This window comes from Amyelois transitella, chromosome 7 (assembly GCF_032362555.1).
Source record: "Amyelois transitella isolate CPQ chromosome 7, ilAmyTran1.1, whole genome shotgun sequence".
NCBI lineage: Eukaryota > Metazoa > Arthropoda > Insecta > Lepidoptera > Pyralidae > Amyelois > Amyelois transitella.
The window spans coordinates 6,401,412-6,421,827 of record NC_083510.1 but is presented as its reverse complement, the minus strand read 5'-3'; the positions used below and the strand labels follow the sequence as shown (position 1 = coordinate 6,421,827).

The window sequence follows — 20,416 nt, the reverse complement described above, 5'->3', positions numbered from 1 at the left end:
GCATATCAAAATACATGTTAACAAATCCATCAAACGGCATTACCTAATTTTTCTTTTGAAATTCACAGAGTATTACTGAAAAATAATGACAATTTTAATTTTCGCATGCATAGTAGATATAGTTAAAATCTTCCCCGCGGCTTGAACGGGGAAGGTTGATATTGAGGCTGTATATTTGTTGAGGCACCGTCTGCACTGGGAGGTAACGTCTTCAAATACTCCAAAGCCTTCTGAATTGCCGGTGGGATTGGGGGCGGAGTCGGAAGATGTTCCCCCTGGAAAATTTACAAGAAAAAAATTATGAAATGTTGAGCTGGTTCGTTCATAACATTTATTTTGTATTGCGATTTTTTCTTCCTTATTCGCTCTTTTATGCGTATATTTAGTTATTTTGTGTAAATCGTATTTTTTCGGAATATCCTTTTATTTGTTTCACTTAATTAAATTTAATGCTCATTTAGAAAAAAAAAGCTGAGAAAGAGGTGTGATTTTATGTATGTAAGTAAGAGCTTTCGCCCGCCGCACCGCCCGTGTGAAAAGTACCCCATGTACTTTGCCGTTCACTCACCTAATGTCCGGATCATTTAGAAGGAATGTATAATTTCATGAAAATTAATTCATTGATTTGTCTGTAAAAAAGGTTACAAACAAACTAACTTTCGCATTTATGATAACTATTAGTATGAATCTGTTCATCTATTTGTGTTCAGAATGATTTAGTTTTTTGACCTACATTTTATGTGGAGATCAGTTTGATTTAAATTTTAAAGAAGCCGCACCTATGCATGGAGACGAAGTCAATCAATATTCCACATTTTACAACAGTATTGAAATCAGCAATATATAATGTAGATATCTGCTTTAGTAATAGATGTGCCTACCCAAATAAAAAATAATTTAATTACATATACTTCTGTGTATCATGATAATGATAATGATTATAATAAAGCCATACAACTGAACGTGGTCTTTCAGTCTTTTCAAAACTTTTGGCTCCGTCTACCCCGTAAGGGATAAAGACGTGATAAATTTTACGAGTAGTGTGTAGGTATGTAATAAATAAATACCGAGCATGAAAATAATTTCAAAAGAAATTAATATTTGAGTTCGAGCTTATAAAATAGTGGTCATTTTATCAAAATTAAAAGCCTTTTTCATAAGTATTTAAAGTCTTATGAAAATTTCATGTGAACAAAGTCATAGGTAAAAATAACCACTCATACACAAGTGACACAGTTTTAGAAAACTATCACACTATGACCAGTTTTCAGTCAAGTTTAACTCGAAGACTTCTCAACTTGCTATTTCCCAAGCGCAGATCATGGGTCAGCGTTTGACATTTTCGGACGACATTTGTTCACATATTGACTCTTACGAGTTGACTAAGACTGTATTCATTAGTTTTAATCTAAATGCAAGAAAGAAGCTGTGTTATTTCCGGTAGATCTGATATTTTTGTTAGGATTTCGAATTTCTACATACATATAATCACGTCTTGCTCCCTTTAATCAGAGCAGTAGACAGAGCCAACAGTCATGAAAAGACTGAACGGCTACATTCGGCTATGAATTCAAATAGTGACATCAGTGAAGAATCTCAAGTTTATTAGCCTTTCCTTAAATCGCCTTTTGCGGCACACGGTTCATATTACTTATAAAAGTAAAGTATCACTTACAACCTGAAAGTGCACTAAAGATTGCTAGAATGTTAGCATGAAGTGTTAACATTAAGGGAACCTGACTTTAAGTCAACAATAGTGAATCTCAGGGGATTATGTTAAAAAAGAGATAATAAATTTAGTATATCTATGTATCCATGGTAATATCAATATTTATATCCATGCCAATAAACTTAGGTTTCCTCTCTTAGTCGATAGGCAACTTGTCACTATTTGAATCTAAATCTGAACGTGGCCTTACAATATTATTCCGCAAGAATATCGAGTAATTGATTGATTGATATGTGTTTGTTTGTCTGCCTTTCAAAAAATTTGGTGTGAAGTACGGAGGAGGACATAGGGTACTTTTCGCGCGGGTGGAATCAAGGCTAAAGCTAGCTTTATATAAATAAATATACAAACTTGTGGTTGAAATCCGTTCTCATCAGCGATGTAGGTGAGCGCGATGAGGTCTCCCTCCGGAGACTTGTAGCTAAACTTTCCTTCAGCCACTTGCACTTCCTCACCTTCCCCTTTGCCAAAGTTCTTTACGTAACCTGACTCTTCGGCGTTTATTTCGTTCCCCGTTTCGTATCTGAAATTATATAGGTAAACTTTATTATAACAATGACATTTTCCAAAGATCTAGTGAGGATTTGTAGAAAAGTTGAATGAGAATACTGTAAAATAAGTTCTAAACTTAGATAAAATTAGATGATCTATTCGATCGGTCTCTCGCATATCAGCTTAATACAGATTACTTCCTCGACGTTTAGCTGTATTTGAAGCCGATCGCAGCGGTGAAGAGAGAAGAGACGTGAAAAGTGGTGAGTGTTTCCACTGAAGCGGAATGGAGTATTGTCAAGTGGAGAGTGGTGAACAGAGCGGGACGAAGCGGAGCGGGATGGAGCGGAGTAAACCGGTGGATATCAGTAGTTTATTTCTCACTTCGCACGGAGCGGGGCAGGGCGTACGCCTTCCATTATCGTTCTCTACGTTCCGCTGCGACGGAGGTTCCATTCGGCCTCTCACAAATCGCACCTACTCCTTAATTTTATATGCAAAACTGCTCCTTTTGGCTACACTGTTTCCACTGAAGTGAAGCGGAAATAAGTTTAAGTATCCTTTATTCGCTTTTTTTGGACATTTGTCTGCAAGTAAAGTAGCGAGTTGTTTCAAAATACACTGTTAGAAACCACATAGTTTTGATTCAATTTGAATTGTTATTAAAACATAAGTACTTACAACCATTTATATGAGCCATCTACGTTGGGGCCCTCAGACTCTTGGCGTATTATTGGGATTTGGTTATTTGACTGCTGCCCTTGCTGCACCTGCGGTGCCGCGGCGGCCACCGCTATGAGCGACAATAGAAATATCTGGAATTTAATAAGAAAAAAAATAACAAAATGCCATAACCTGCACTACATGCACATGCACTGAAACAAAACGGTAACGATGTGAGTAGGAGTTTTGCCACTAGGCATTACAAAAGCCGTTCATCAATTAAAAAAAAAGAAAAACAGAAGTATTGTTTGTGTTCTAACAATATTTCATGGCCATGACTATAATAGCACTTGATTATTTAATCCTAAGGTCAAGTTCATCTGACTTGTTCAATTCAATAAATCAATTCAAGTTCGATACGGTATTTATATTAAAATACTTGCATACGAGTATTTATCCCTAGCAAATTTTAAAGGTCGAACGGTGAATTTTATTCGCGAATAAAGCCCTTGATCATCAGTGTAAGCCAAACTTGGACAATACAATTGGTTTTAGTAGCTACTATTATTTTATTTCTATAGTTAATTGATGTTCTAAATCACACACATAATTAAGTAGTACGAGTACTTACTAGGTAACATTACAGGATTATTTACAATTCTATTTTTCGCTGGCCTGGGCCTCTTATGGTAAAGCGTCGGTGGTCGAGTCGGTAAGGTTCCCGTTAAAATGCGTCATGCGCAGAAAGACACAGGTTGAAACAAAAAAATGCAACCGGGACTAAAGCCAGGAGGAAGAAGAAGAAGGACCTCTTATGGATTTAAAATATTTTTCTTTGTTCGAGAAGGCATACTATAATATACTTAAACTATAACTTCTTGTATCACTAACATCAAAAACTCGGTAAGAAATCTTACTGCCTGTTAAAATTATTGAAGCAATGAGATTTTACGCCGAACATATAGTTTTGACACAGGCGTTAAGATACAATGTGTGCATCAGCATATGATCAAAATCACAATTTTTTTTTAAATATCGAAAATTAATAATTAAAAAAAAATAGTTTAACAAACACACAACTAAATTAGTAAAATATAAACAAAATGCTCTCAAAACCCGCGACTAATTGAAAATTAACATATCTACAAGTTTTAATAGTTCGTTAAAGGTTAAAATATTTATAAAATCTTTTTTTTTAAAGTTAGAACTTGTTATCTAATTAATAACAACACAAATATATAAAATATCTTATTTATTTATTTAATTGTTACACCAACAGTGTTAACATACTGCTTTCAATGACAGGGACATTACATATTGTTCTTATGAAAACACCAATTACAGGTATACACATCGTTCACCATAGATTCAGTAACATATGTAGGTATTAAATATAAAATTTGCAGTTATAATCCTAAAACATTTACACTATATTCAGCATCTTATATTTAAGGACATTCAAACTATCGTCAAATAAGTCCAAATTCTCAGAATTGCGAACCAAGGAATTATATGTATCGCACAAACGCCTTACTGGCGCATGGCCGCCCAGATTTGTTCTCGATGTAGGGCCAGATTGCAGTTTAGTTATAGGATATCGTGGCAGTCTACTCGGTACTTTTGTATCTATTAATGACACTAAGTCCCCGGAATCCAATAAGTTATTTAGAAGTTTATAAAGAAACATCACATCGTATATTTTTCTTGTATCACGAAGCGAGACCATATTAAAATGTTTCATCCGTTCAATTAATAACAACATAACCAAACAGTACCAAAATCATCTAAGTGCGTGATTCTTAAACATCATAAATTATTCAAATACTAACATAACTTGTATTATTACGCGGAAAAGCAATGAAGCAGCGGAATAGAGAGTCGAAACGCTTTCCTCGTCAACAATGAAACGAATATAAAGGAAAAGGAATAATGGAGAAACCGCGGAGTCAACCGCATCATATATGTTAAGTTTATAGACAAACCTGCGTATGGATATTGTGGAATATGTTTATTCCAATATTAACAATTATATAAATATTATAATTAAATCAAATTAAAACTAAAGCTAAAACTACTTATAAAAATAAAGAAAAAAGATGACTACAAACTAAAATTGATGCAAAAGTAAGTTAAAAAAAAAATATAATTAATATGTTATAATACATAAAATTAATTTATTCCAATTTAAAATTAGTTTGAAAGCTAACCAATGATTATACGGTGGATAAAACGACACTGACTTACTGAATGTAGTAGGTTGGTTTCCCAGATTTTCAAATTACAAATTTATTGTCGAACTTACTTTGAGACTAGCTCAATCTATGTAATTTGTCCCGTAAATATTTATTTATTATTTTTTAAATTATAGCATCAATCCATCTTGATTTCAGTATGGATAACCAAACAAGGCGTAACCGTTATAAAGGGCGTGTGAAATAGGTCAACTTACGAGCTCGACCGAGCCGAATAGGCGATATTTCCTGATATTTTACATATCTACGAACCATGCTGACACAAATATATATTCACTTCAAGATACAGATCAACATTTCTAATAAACTCTCTTTGAAGTCAACATCAATAAGCGTGAATAGTACTAATGAGGGCTTGTCTGATCTTCCGCAAGTCTGACATTTTCATCTGGTGTAAACCATATTGCACCAATGGCTTGATAAACTCATTCCATGTATTGCATTAAGTTGCAAATCATAATGATACCTACATACCCACTGCTTAATACAATATTTGCGTAAGAAAATTATTTAAAAAAAAGAAAAGAAAATATAAAAAAAATCATGTTTTATGGTTCTTGTTGTATTTAATTTAAGATCATCGTAGATAGTCTCAATTAATTTAAAAGACTATAACGTTTAGTTGAATTAATATTCTACTTGATATATTTACTTTACTACTTTATAGATAAAACTTTACTCGATCTGCTTCCTCCTGGCGTTAATCCCGGTCACAGCCTCAACTCTCTAAAGAAAAGCTCGTGGTGCGCCTATTGACCGTGATCGTGTTTTGGTAACTTTTCGTCTATCCTCCGCAACGTTTGCACCCAACCCATTTTGAATTATAGTAAAATTTCCTTTCCTCGTTATAAACACTTCTATTATTTATTTCTTGCTCACTTTCCACTGAACTCGAATTTAGAAATTAAAAAGCTAGATGCCGAAAGATTTTCGTAGCGGAAAATAGTCTTATAATCCCAAAATAAATTGAAACGTGACATGCCACAAGTGGTAAATGTCGGAAACAGGGAAAGCAAGGCAACCGTGACTCGACAAGCATCTGTCTCCGCGCCTTCCTATCACGCACTCAGTATTAACTCCTGACCTGCAGCGACAATAACATATTTTATGCGCAGTTTACATAAAAATTAATGGCTTTATCGAACTTTTGTCGTGTCATTATAAATTTAAACAAAACTAGCGACCCGTCTCCGCAGTGACCGCACGGTTATATACTGACGTATAAACTGTCTTCTTGAACCACTATATCTTTACAACAACTTTACAACAAAATACGTTTCGTAGTTTTAAAGATTTAAGTATATAAAGCCAGCGTGAAGCACTTTGTTTTATTGTGGTGATTTAAAACTGAATTTGTAAACATTACATGCTTCAAAATTTGAGATTCATATACCTAAGTATTGAAAGTGCAGAGAATTCATCAAAATTTTTCTGTTCATTTTCTTATTACCTAATTCACATATCTTTAAGAATCGTTGTCATAAAGGATATTATGTCAACTACTTTTAACGTTATTTTTATGTCAAAATGTTAGTATTATTTACTCAATATAGATATTCCAAGGTATGTTTTTTGCACTGCAGAATAAAATAATGTAGAAAACAAAGTTTGTCATTCCATGAACTGCAGTTGATAAAGTGTCAAATTTTTAAATTTTATGGGATTCCATATAAGCTCACGTGAGCCATATGCAATTGTGCAAGGCAAAACCGTGCTGTCGTTACATAAGTTGCGGGCGTGCTTATATAGGTAAGCTTTTTATCGTGCATAAACTTCTGTAACGACTGTAGCGTTTATAAAATTTGTCGTGACTCTCATCATTTACTTTCGCGTATGAAATTTGTATTCAAAATAAATTCAATACAAAATTTATGAAGAAGTTCAACTTTTTGATGTTGTAGGTATGTAGTGCCATTAGTCACTGAAACTTACAATCTTATTTTTTTTTTTTATGAAATTAGGTGTTTTATAAACAATATATCAGACATATAATCACTACATATAACAAATTAAAGTCTCCCTTTTTTCTCTGTCTGTATGTGGTAATCTCGGAAAGTTTTTGGACGGATTTTGTTTCTGTATAAAATGTTGGAAAGAGGGTTTTTGAGGAAAGATCATATCTATTAATGCTACCCGTGCGAAGCCGGGGGCGGGTCACCAGTAGCCTATAAAACTTTTTTATAAATGTATGTGTTAAAAGTTTTGTTTAAAATAGTAAATAATAAAACAAATCGTTTTAACAAAAAGTTTAGTTTGATGATATCGCCTAGTAACCTTAGGGCATACCCTGAGGTTTAAATTCAATAAATTTGACCTTCTCAAACTAATTTTGGTCCATCATTCCTGACTTTCTATTGAGGATAAATAAGCTAGGTATATAATTTATCCTTACCATCATTGTAATTGGGGCAGGAATTCTTAACGTGTCTGGATGCACTCACAGGCTGCACTGGTGTGGGCCCGGTGACATCGCATGGTGTTTATATACCGTCGTCTTTACCTATGAACTTCGTCCGACCCGACGACGCGCGCGCATCCAGGCAACACATCTCTGCTCAGCTACACTTGCACGCGTGAACTTAATGTAATTGAGTGTGAGGATATTTTTTATTATTTTTTCAAACTTTTATGAAAAATCGCCATGGTTCATAAGTTATTAGCCTCTGTCGGGGACTTCGTTTTCTGAGGAAAAAAATCAACAAAAATCCCTGCTACTATAATATTTATAAGAATGTAATTAAATGATAACCAATGGTTTTTAGTTATTTTACAATATTTACTCCAAAACTTTGATTTTTGTAGTGATACTCCAATTCCTAAATATATTCCTTTATACTTATCTGGAGCATCAGAATTTTAACATCATTGAACCACTGGTCATTTGAACTTCTAAAAGAATTGTGACTAACAAGAAACTAGCCACGTGCCGTAGCATTTATTTATTTAACTTTACAAATCTCTAGTCATAGGTATCCTACAATACTCCTATTTTTTTTAAGGCAACCAAATCCTTGATGAATGCTGGGCAAAAGAATCTTCTGTCCAGCAGTATGATTGATGGCAATAAATATAAGAAAAATGGACCATATTAATCGAACCAAGTTAACAATATAATATGCGAAAATATGTTCCTGACGTATGCAGTTTATTGAGTAATTAGTATTAATTATGCATAAATGGTCAGCTTGGCAACACAGGCCAAAGATCAAGTAGGTGTTTAGTGGTCATTGAATGTGATCTTTTGGGTAAATAGAAGGATCGCCCCTTCATTCTTTAATACCACGGCTTTATTATAGGGTCTACATTAAAAAATACATCTATATTGTATTCTTTGAAGTTTCTCTTTCCTATTTTAAATGATATTCTTTTTTACGAATTATTCGCTAATTAACTAATAAACACCAACAAAAAACTGACTTAATATAATATTTTAGAATATGCCCTTTTGTTCTTTCATTCCATGTTAGGTATGTAAAAGGTATAAATAATTAAATCCAAATTTTCCCAAAACAAGTGCTTTTATTTATGATAATTTAACTTCAGACAGCGGAGACTTTATACAATTAAAATAGTATGTCGATCATATTTGTGACATTTTAAACTCATTTTTAGTGTGGATCATGAAATTTTATCGTGGGATCCTGTATTCACTAAAAACTCTGTTACCTTTAGCCTGACATTATCCGGTAATTTTACCTTTGCAATCAGTACAACATCCGGTACTCAATCCGCTGTAAATATTCTGTTTTTGCAATATGAATAGACTCTGGCATAAATACTTTACATCCAATTTGGTGCAGTTGACATTTACAAGTCAACGTCTTTCAATTAATTGTTTTTATTATATTTCATGTTAAATTTTAAAAAATCATCATCCTCCTTGCGATCGCATGTTGCATTTGTCCGTTTAGAGGAATAACCAAGATCCTGGATTTGGTAAGTAAGTTTTAATATGTAGCGAGTCATGTCTGTACGCAACCCTATATTTAGCTATATCAATGTGAATGATGTTTTCACACATTGTATGAGTCTTAGTTAGTAATCAAACGAAGCTGCGATGTGATCCGAACCAGGAAACCTGGGAGCGAGCATGTGTTTTGAACTTTATCCACTCGACCAATGACGCTTTTTATTAAGTCATAAATATGTTAAAAAACTGTTCAAAAGTTTTTATTTATATCTGACTAACTTTACAACTGGACATTGGCAACTATGTGCTTCTTTTCCTATAAAAACCTTAGGATGAGAATATTTTTAACTAAAACTTACGGTCAGAAGATAGCGAATATACTATATTATCCTCCTGTGAAATTAGCCCTGGCTGTTATTTAGCCAAGGCAATCCTGAAGTAGGTAAGTCCTGCGAGCTATGAAGCCCACGGCTGAGAAGGCATCGGGAATGCGCTATAATGAAGGATAATATACGCTATTAATTTTATTCTTCAATTGAAATTTGCATAAATCTAGTACAAATGGAGGCATGATGTCCGAAATGGTACGGTATTATTGCAAAATACTATGTTCATTGCGGCCAATGGTGACCCCGGCGGATCCTGTTTTACGTGTGGCATTTGACGAAACTAATGTAATGGAAAACTGAGCAATAATCAAATAAATTTATACAAATATATATGAATTTATTTAGGTACTAAGCCAGTTCTCAAAGGCGACATCATTGGATATGACACGTTATGTTTTTTACTTACATCATAAAAATATAAATAAGAAATATATATATGGCACACCCTGATTGGGTAAACTCCTAAGTTAGTTCGAAACTTGTGTTTCGAGATACTCAATGATACTATATGAAGATTTAAAAAAAAATCGTTTCTCATCATGCCCATGCAAAGATTCGAACCCGGCGCTACCACTGGCACACCACCCAGAGGCCACAGATGAAAGAATTCATGGAAAAGGACACAAAAGTAGTTGAAAGTTATACAGATTGGTGACTCACTATTACGGCATAACCAAGCCCTTCTGAAGAAACACGCGAATTCCCTGCTTTCTAAGGCTGTCGAGATTTTTGATATGCGTCCCGCATTCAAGATGATCAGACACGTCATTCAGACAATCACGTACTGCAGACAATATTTATTGTCATGATATCATCAAACAACTTACAGCCGTGATATTTCTGGAAAAAGATTCTGAGGCGACTAAGGGACAAAAGCAGTAAGTATTCCGTCGACGTTTCTTGAGTTCTGATGCAAGCAGCTATATCAGTTTTGTCTACTCGACGGACCTAGAGATCCGTCAATTCAAATGCAACCGGAAATTCTGTATGATGAGATATGTTTCTTGCTTTAAAAGCTTGCATTATAAGGTACAAAATACAATCAGCACACGGCTTATTAAACTAAAAGAAAAATAACAAGAGAATACATAATAAACTGCCCGCGCGAGGGTCACCTGTTGCCTCCTTCAGGCGTTTTCTGAGCGCTTTGTGGCAGGCAGGCAGGGCTAATAATATCTATGTATTCTATGTATTTATGTAGATATGTACCTATTAATTTATTATTACTCTCATGGGAATTTTCAAAGATCTATCCGAAAAGGTCTGTCTTTATTTCTTACAGAATAGTCAGAGCCAATAATTACAAGACTAAATGGGTACGTTTTGCGCTGGATGGCTTAAAATTATGTAGGTACTTGCTGAATTAAGATTTAGAGAAAGTGACAGGTTACTAACTCGTCGCCTAAAAGAAGAATCCCAAGTTAGAAAAGGGCCATCTGCCACATGCTAATTGTGGAGACATCTCTTCGCCACAAGCCAAAAGCAGCAAACATTCAGAATATATCGCCTTTTGCTGGCGATTTTTTGCGTAATATACTTGAACGAGGAGGGATTTAGACCTGTGCCTATATGCGCATCACACATTTTAACCGGGACCTTACCGATTCGACCACCGACGCCATTTCAATTACACATTATGAAATTGACCAGAATATTCGTAATGATTAATTACTTCTGAATCTATTTTATAACTGGTTAATGCAAATCCTTAACATCGAATTGGTTACTGCGTTTGACATTTATACAAATAATCATAAATAACAATTTCATTAACACTTTTATTTATTTATCAAACAGTCATAATTATCATAAGTTAATAAGGTATGTACAAAAGTATAAAAATATGAACACATAACTATGATACAAATTTTTTATCACATTAAAAAAAAGTTGGACTTAGGTACTGAATTGAAAATACTTGAAAACTCTTGCGGTTTCCTAAGAGAATTTTGGTCACGTAGTGTAGGGCTACCGTTGTTGTTATGTTTAACCACTTAACAATCAAAGCATGCATTACTTCACATCAATAGGAAACTTAATTAGGAGAAAAAAATACTTTCAGGGGTTTGATAAAAAAGAATTATTTTCGTCTAAACGCCTTCTTTAGATACAAAACATTTTTTACAAGATATTGTTGTTGCATTTATTGGTTCCTATTAGCTTCCTATTTCATAATACTGTCGAATATGGATTAGAAAATAAAAAAAATCTAACATAGAAATATTGAAGTACCTTCGTCGCCAGTTAATAAAATTAACAGGAGTCACGATCAACCTTGAATTGTAACCACGTAATTTAAATTGTGCGTTGAAACACGCAAATGCATGTTTACTTAACCAAAAAGTGCTAAAATAACAGATGGTCACAATCCAAGCTTGATTGTGTCAATGTGTACACAATTTTGTCCTTAATTCTAAGAAATATATATCTATTGTTGGTAGTATTGCCCTTTGTAGTCAAGTGCTGCCCTTTCTTCTTGCTGCCGCGCGGCTTCTGGGTTGTTCTTGGCTTCTAAAGCAGCACGCTCCTGATGGAAACAAAAATAATTATTATAACTTGTATTTAAACAAGGAAGCTATTTATTTATACTGTAGTAAGATACCTAACTTTTATTTTGAATCAGATACTTTGTTTTAAATACTGATGTACACAAAGGTTGATAAAAGTGCACGAAGTATATTTCTCACCGTCTACTCTACTAACGTACTACATCTACTTTTAACAAAGCCATTATTAGATACCTAAACTACTATTTTTTATATTGATTCAGTACGTGTGTCCTTATTGGTATTGAACACAATGCAGTAAGTCAAACTAATTTAATATATAAGTGATTAACTGACGAATTTAAGTTGGTACGCAAAATTGAAAAGCCAAGACGAACAATAAACAAATCAGGTCGTAAGGACAAGAGTACCCAAAGACAACGATGATATGAATGTAGAGGAAGCAAATGATACAAGGATCATGAAAAGTGGAAAGCTGTAGTTTCTGCCTACCCCTGCGAAAAGTGACGTGATTATTTGTATGTATTAATTACCAAATCATAACAAGCGTGGATTCATTTTTAGCTTAAACCTTGACATTTCTTGACTCATCTCCTTCTCTCCAACTGGTTAAATGAAATTGTTAATGCAACCGGTAACCTTTTCAATTCAGACCAAGGTCAAACTAACATCACTTTCTTTAAATATGAATCTCGCAAACCAATGAATATTTTATTTAAAAATAAACAGCAATTTGAAGGCCTAATAAAGATATATGGATTACTATAACAGTATTAGATGTTTATGATATTACGTAAACATAAACTGGTTCAATACATGAATATTAATAAGCTCCAAATAAAATGAAACTAGACCTAGAAAAATATTTTACGAATACTGCCGGTAAGTAATAAAATAATAATTTGTTAGCATTATCAATTTATTCAGCATTATGTATTAGTGAACCACGATAAATTCTGTTAATATTACTAGCATTTTATTAATATAATAAAAAAGCATTATCTCAGACATATATGTAATAGTTCCGGATGCTAAATTCAGTAGTGTGCATTTGACTAGTTCATGAAGTGGAAATCACAAACGCACATCGTTACACCAATTAAGTTCAATCATTTCCTATTTGCAATGCTGAACGTTTAGCTATTCTGAATTATGTAATTGTTCTTACCTGGTTAGCTTTAATTCCAGCGTATATGAGGTCTAAACCTTTCTGGATTTCGGGAGATACTGGAGGTGGTGTTGGGATATGGTCTCCCTTTACTCTGAATCCGAACTCATCAGCAGTGTATTCGACAGTGATGACTTGGCCATCAGGAGCTGTGTAGGTGTAAGTTCCCTGCTGGACGAGAGCATCGTGGTTGTCTCCCACTGATTTCAGGTAGCCTTGCTCTTCGGCCTGGATGTTGTTTCCGGTCTCATAACTGAAATAGAAATAAGATCGAACTGATTATGCAATCAGAAAATGTTCTGATTAAAGGTTTTTGTATTTACAAAATTTGTATGTACGACAAATAAAGTTACCGATATTATAAAATCTATTGACAAATATAAAACTAAAACAAGAATACCGTGTGGTTCCCGGAATTTTAGGAAAGGACCACTCTATATCTTTCCTATAGATGTCGTTAAAGGCGACCATAGAAAGGCTAATAAACTTGGGAATCAACATGATACTATGCATGAATGAATCTCAATTTTATCATTTAGCCATAAAGCTGAACGTGGCCTTTCAGTCTTTCCAAAACTGTTGGCTATATGTATGTATGTACAGAAAATATCATAATTGTTATAAATTAGTTATGTATTTTTTAAGACTGATAACATATTTGAGTGATTTAAATATGTGTTATGTTTGAAAAAACAATAAAATTATTTCTTTAATACGTTTTAATTAACTATTTATTGAAATAGACCTTAAAAATGATCATAATGATAATGTATAACGGAAGTAGCAGAAAGCAGTTAAAAGATCTACATACAACCCTAAAGTATATTTTGGAATGTTTTAAGGCGCTAGGTCAAATTTCAGTAATACATTGTATCTATATCAACCCAATAAGTTATTTACAAAGACACATAAATATAAAATAATATGTTATTATGTAAACTTACGCAGTTTTATAGCTCCCATCAGTGCCTTGCTCTTTGTCAAAACGAATAATAGGGATGAACGTAGTAGTTTCCAACTCAATTTTGCCTCTGAAGTCATCAACAGGCTTCCTGTACTGTTGTGGTTGCTGATAATCTTGTTGTTGTTGCTGCTGGGGCTGTTGTTGTCTAAATTCCTGAGGTTGTTGTTGGTAAGCGTTGTAGTTCTGTTCTGCCTGTTGTTGGTCATCGATTTGTTGTTGCGGCTCTGGCTGCGGTCTCAACGACACTCTTCGTTGAGGAAGAGCTGCCGCTAGAGACAGGACTGCACAAGATACTACCTGGAAGAGTTACAATTTGATGGTTTAATACAAATGTTGTTACTGCTAAAAATTTAATCTGACTATTTTACATTACTTCGCTTTTTTGCCATACTTTTAAACTCACGAATCGAGTCTTAGTACTTTGCCGATTAAGTTTCAATTAATAAATAACTATTTAATTTGCATATATGAAAAAACAGCATTGTCCACGGCATATGCTTAGTGAAGACAATTTTCATACATAAATGTAAATTTTAATTAACAGAATGTTCAGATGATCTATGTAATGGTCTTTCTTTCTTTTCAAGTACGTTTATTGTAATTTGTGGCTGTTGTTACTATACAACTTACAAGATACATTCAAAGAAAAGTTTGATTTTTACCGAGGATGATGTCAGACAAAAAAGCTTAATCATATTCGTAATGTCGTAAGATAAAATGAGGCAGATACAATAGGCCATCTTGTGAAACCGGCTCATTCGACACGCAGGTTGGGCGAAAGTGGGCTCAACAGCACACTTGACTCTTATGTGCATGTCCATAACCACATTGTTTTCATTGAGATCAAGTTGACGTTTGTACGTTTTGTTATCCTAGTTCCTGTTGTTTAATGAGATACTCTTATATTATATAACTGACTATCGTAACAAACTTGTAATATTAGAGAAGTAGAGCAACTGCTTCTGCGGCCCGATGGTCTAGGTCAGATTTCGACCAAGACACCAGGGTAAGCGTGAAACATAGATGTCCGTTTGCATATACTTATAAGGTCTGATTTAAACGATTTTCTGACAAAATCGGTTTTGAGCTTCGGAATGTACATACGTAAAATTTTGTTTATTATAAAATTAATATAACATGGCGTCGGTCTAGTTTTAAATATATCGACGAATTTAAAATTATCTTCAAATACATATAACTTTGAAAATATGAAAAAAAAATTAAAAAACAATAAAAACATTTGTTGTCAATCATGTGTTTTGATTTTGTTATTACATAATTCTTGTCAAACTATTATTCAGTTTCGAAATGTTAATATTCGTTTGATCATTATATATATATTTTTGGGAATAAACAAGTATCAAATCAAGTTTTTTTTATTCTACGATTACAATCTTTATGCAATATATCAATATAAAGTAATAAATTTATGTCAAACTACCATGGGGCAATTTGAAATCTGCAAAGAGTTATTAATCAATCAATTAACTTTCACTATATGTTACACTGGATTTGATTTATTTATAGGGTACTTAATTACTCCGGCCGAGTTCAAAATGACTGAAATTGTAATCACCGGATTTGTTTGACCTAGAAAGTGATATTACATAAATAAACGTACTATAACTAAGCGATTAGTAACGATCAATTATTTAAGTTTTTTGTGTTTCTGTAAGAAATTAACAAGCGAAATGTGAAGATTGAATAATCACGCCACTCTAAGTACACCGTAAAAACGAAAGACAAATGACATGCAAATAAAATTGTAGCAAACCTGATGTAAATAGACAGAACTACTTTAATCTAAAAAAAATATATTTTGGTTCTAATCAGAATAACAGGTAGTATAATATCTTAGTAAGATAGACATAGTTTTTGAACTGATCGTTCTACCAAAGTGAAATAAGATATAATAATCATACTGAATAATGAAATGTCAAAGTTCAAAAGCCGAAGTTGCTTCGACCCTAATTTAGGGCACCCTGACGCAACAACCAGAAGATGGTCTTTGAATCCTGCCTATTTCTTTGGCTCTTTAGAAATAGGTCAGGAAAGTGGTAAGTGGTCTAGTTCTTTTTTTTAACTTATAGTAACTTACCAGGAGCTTCATAGTTGTATGTGTGATAAGACGTGCGACGCCGGGGCACGTGGTGTCTCGTGAACTATGTCAGAGTGGTAGTACCGCGCTCACTTATATACTACACCCCTGCCACTTACTCGCGCTAGTGTGCCATCACACTTTCATACAAACTGCCTGCAATACGCGGGATCTTCGGCTGCCCAGGTTGATTTCAATTTGGATATCAAAAAATTATGGTCGAGATGAGATACCATTGTGTGACTTGTTATTGGACTTGGTTGTCAATGGTGTTACGTATACCACTTTGAGGTCATCAATCATCGAGATTTAGGCAACTTTATAGGTAATGCTACATAAGCCTTCGATTACGTCTTTTGAAATATTATAAAAAATACTTAGGAAATTTTGAAAGTAATAAATGTCTTTTATATTTTGACCAGTCAAAAATCCTTAAATAAATACAAACTTTTCCGTTAGTAACTACTACGAATTATAAATTATATCCGATTAAGCATCGATACATATAATTATATGAACAAAACATTTATTTGACATACAATACAGTTAGGTCAAAAGTACCCGAAACCGCCGAGCTTGTATGAGAGTTATGAATGTGGACGAAGCGAAAGAAGTATGCAGAGATCGTGGCAAGTGGAAAGAGGTAGTCTCTGCCTACCCCTCCGGGAAAGAGGCGTGATTTTATGTATGTATGTATGTATACAGTTAGGAAATAAACAAAAACAAGAACTCATTAGAAGATGTACCTACTTGTATGACAGATTTCTGTGAGATGTCCTAGCTCGCCATCAACAAATTTATTTACCACAACTTAAATTTCACCTCAATAATTCTACTGCAAGTGCTCAAAAACTTTTACAAAACAAGTCCTGTATAATTGTTCTTAGATACTTTTACCTATTTTTTGATATTCATAAGTAATTAACTTGCATTTTCATTGACTACATCTTTATTGACAATAAGTGCATTTACCATCTTCATCATATTGTTTTGATGTCTTATTTCTTGATTACTCCTAATAATAAAGAGTAAAAGTTTTCACAACTGACGAATCAATAGTATGCATGTTAGTGCAATGTTTACTACGATCGATAGTTACATAAAGTGTAGGCGTTGTTTTAAGTCGTCAGTGTAGCAACGTGTTAGTATCAGTTATCAAGGCGGCTTGTGCAACAAGTTCAAAAGGGTAAGGCAGAGTTTCAATTGCTGTTCTTCTATAAGAAGTCGTTCAAAGTTTACAAAGTAGTTCATTTCCTCTTTGTGTTTAACCTAGTTCGGCTCTCCTTTAAGTCTGCTCAAAACTACGATTTATGTGGGTAAATCAGGTTCATCAGGTATCTGCATCTGTTAAACCTATCCTAGTTTAAAGTATAAATCTAGTTGCCTAAATGTTCATGAAGACGATGTTGTTAATGATATTATAGTGACAGTGCATACTAAGTTTTGTACATATTTTAAAGGTCTTGCTGCCTGGCATCATATACTTTGGATCTATGTTCTATATGTTCTTCTTAATGTTGCCATATATACGCTTGTGCAATCGGCTCACAGGGCGTGTGTGGCCGCGCCCGTTGCCATCCGCACGATTTCCGATACTTTTTGCGTACTTAGATAAAACAATAATGATACAGATATAGTCTGATGCTATTCCATTTTGATAATATTTTTTTTGTTAAATCAGGGTTTTTCTGATAAGAGGCCAGATTAAGAGTACCCGAAACCGACTAGATTGCATGAAAATGGTTAATAAAGGGGAAAGATGATGATTTTATGTGCCTATGTATGTATTTTTACTTATTCTGGACTACATATTATTATTCGAGACTGTAGAATATCTAATTTAAATATTATACAATATTTAACATGTAAGTACATGTTAATTATTGTTAGTAATAAGTTTTGTGAATAAACATAAAAATACTGAAACCATTTTCCCTTTCTATACATATAGCAACTTAACAATGAACATAGTCATATTTTATCTTACTTTTAATACATGTCCTTTTATTTTTTATTACACGTTAAAATATGCAATTTCTTTTCTGTGGTATCCTTATTTTGTGGTTCCGCTGCTGTAGTGCGTCAGGACGCAATTAATTGCACACAATTATGAAACAAAACTCACAAATGAATTGAAGCAAATGATTAGGTATTACCGTAATTTCTGAGGAAGCTCATACATAAATATAAAAAAGTTACTAAAATTTAAGTGTTTAAAAATATCTGATAAATAATCGTGCCTATCAAGGCATAGCCCTTACCACGTACCACGGGGACAAGAATTTTTAAAATTCGGCATGTAGTTTTCTCTCCGCAGAAACGGTATAGGCACAAGCGTTTTCTTATTTATTTTATTGGTTTTACTTTTAAAAAATCAATGTTAAAAGTCATTTTAATAAGACAAGCCTATCGCTGGTCAAATATCGCAATTGCATCTGCGTGCAACGAGAGATGGGCTATCATTACATAACTAACGAGGTCACTGACACCAGCGCGTGGCCGTGTGGCAGTTCTACCGCCTACATCGCAAATTTTATATCATAGGTACATTCATAGAATTCGGAATAATTTAGACTACAACGTTTAACGTTATTATATAAAGAATGACGTTTTCATATAGCTTCTTAATTCTGATTGACAACCAGAAATCTGCGAAAACACTTCATTTCTATTGGTTCATTGCAATAAAACGTTTCTGTTGTCTTATATTATTACAATATCAATAAATTTAAGTGTACGGTAAAAGTATATAATTGACATCAAAAGTAAGGCAGCTTTCCAGAATTTATATTACATAAAAATAAACCTAGTGTCAAAAATTCAAGGTCTTGAATTTCTCTCATCCCAGGATTTCACGTTACTCATAATGATGTTGCACAGGTTACTTCCTGGTGTCAGAATTTCTAGATTTATCTGAATCTCAACCTCTGGTGTGGTTTAGTGTGAATGATCAATTTACTATAACTGATGTTATACTTATGTTATCGCTGATTACTGAAGCTCTGTTGGAATAATTTTCTTTTGACACGTAAACAGTGGAACCATTCGCTATATGGTCAGAATATATATCAAACCAGTTTATAAAAATGGGCTTCATAGTTGTTGTTTTTTTAACTTACTTTTTGTGATACGGTACTGCTAAAAAGTATACGGTCTTCTTGATTGATTATTTGAGGTAGAGCTAGAGACTTTTGCTGTTGTTGTCACATCAGTCAATTTATTGCTGGACATATGCTTTCCGAAAAGTACAGCTGGAACGGTTGAATGCGTTTTGCCACTTCCCATACACTGGTTTTTATAAGAGACTACGATTACAATTTTAAGTAATTTTCAGTTATTTTTGTCGAAATAGTTGTTAAGCTAGCGTTGAAATATTACTAGCCACTTTAATTTCATAACGCAAAAATTGAAAACATTTATTAACGATGGAAATATCGCAGGTTTCCGTTTAATTATACAAGCCAATCAACATGTTAAGATTTAACATGTATAATTATATAGGTTAGGCACCCATAGTCTTACTTTTCTCAATTATAGTTAGTTGAGTCAGAGCTCAGAGTTGCCAGGTAATAATAATAATCAGTTCTAATATGTTAGAGACTTTTTAGGTTATGTCATTGAATAGTATCTCAATTTATCTGTCTATATAGGCCTAAAAATTATTTGCATTTGTTTTTTTCTATACGTTATTTATTTTGTTCACTCATTTCTCAATAAAGTGAGAGGAGGATCGCTTCTACACGACTATGCGTTTGGGAATTGATCTTGACATTTGATGTGTGATATTTCAATTTGCATCGGCACGCGGCTAAATTCCTTTTGTTCCTGAAGGTTTTTAAGATAAATACTACTGCACTCAATTTATCATTTACATTTTTATTTACAGCTTGATTGTTAACCGATTTTACTACCGAGGATAACTCTGTAGTTGGTTACTCCGTTGATTGCTACATTTAATTTGAGTTGATCTGTTTACATTTCGAATAAAAATTTTCATCCCTTAGTTAAATATTGCAATGACTTCTTTAGTAATTTTAGTTTTTTATAATATTTTTTTTATTCACATATATTTACGTCTGTATTCCTTGCGGGGTAGACAGAACCAGAAGTCTTGAAAAGATTGAAAGGCTACGTTCAGCTGTATGACTCTATGCTGGAATTGAGATTCAAATAGTGACAAGTTGCCAGCCCATAGCCTACAAGAAGAATCCCAAATTTATAAGCCTTATCCATAGTCGCCTTTT

The 20,416-nt window shown here is 33.6% G+C and overlaps 2 protein-coding genes across 2 annotated transcripts; both read right to left on the bottom strand.

Moving 5' to 3' along the window:
- Positions 1-26: 26 nt before the first annotated feature.
- On the bottom strand, positions 27-7,582 carry LOC106132223 (endocuticle structural glycoprotein ABD-4). Its single transcript, XM_013331585.2, has 4 exons — positions 7,529-7,582; positions 2,903-3,036; positions 2,081-2,252; positions 27-275 (listed from the first exon to the last, which is right to left on the bottom strand). Exons 1-4 carry the CDS (start codon positions 7,532-7,534, stop codon positions 123-125), a joined length of 465 nt encoding a protein of 154 aa, XP_013187039.1. The 5' UTR covers positions 7,535-7,582; the 3' UTR covers positions 27-122.
- Positions 7,583-11,266: 3,684 nt separating this feature from the next.
- On the bottom strand, positions 11,267-16,226 carry LOC106132749 (cuticle protein 3). The gene is made up of 4 exons (XM_013332273.2): positions 16,173-16,226; positions 14,055-14,371; positions 13,111-13,363; positions 11,267-11,962 (listed from the first exon to the last, which is right to left on the bottom strand). Exons 1-4 carry the CDS (start codon positions 16,182-16,184, stop codon positions 11,864-11,866), a joined length of 681 nt encoding a protein of 226 aa, XP_013187727.2. The 5' UTR covers positions 16,185-16,226; the 3' UTR covers positions 11,267-11,863.
- Positions 16,227-20,416: the final 4,190 nt, after the last annotated feature.

Excerpts from the sequence above, each read along its gene's own strand:
- LOC106132749 (XM_013332273.2), bottom strand. Across the intron at positions 13,364-14,054 it reads GATGGGAGCTATAAAACTGC|TTATGAGACCGGAAACAACA; the intron begins GTAAGTTTACAT and ends TTTCTATTTCAG. Across the intron at positions 11,963-13,110 it reads CTGGAATTAAAGCTAACCAG|GAGCGTGCTGCTTTAGAAGC; the intron begins GTAAGAACAATT and ends TGTTTCCATCAG.
- LOC106132223 (XM_013331585.2), bottom strand. Across the intron at positions 2,253-2,902 it reads GATGGCTCATATAAATGGTT|ATACGAAACGGGGAACGAAA; the intron begins GTAAGTACTTAT and ends ATATAATTTCAG. Across the intron at positions 276-2,080 it reads AGAACGGATTTCAACCACAA|GGGGAACATCTTCCGACTCC; the intron begins GTTTGTATATTT and ends TAAATTTTCCAG.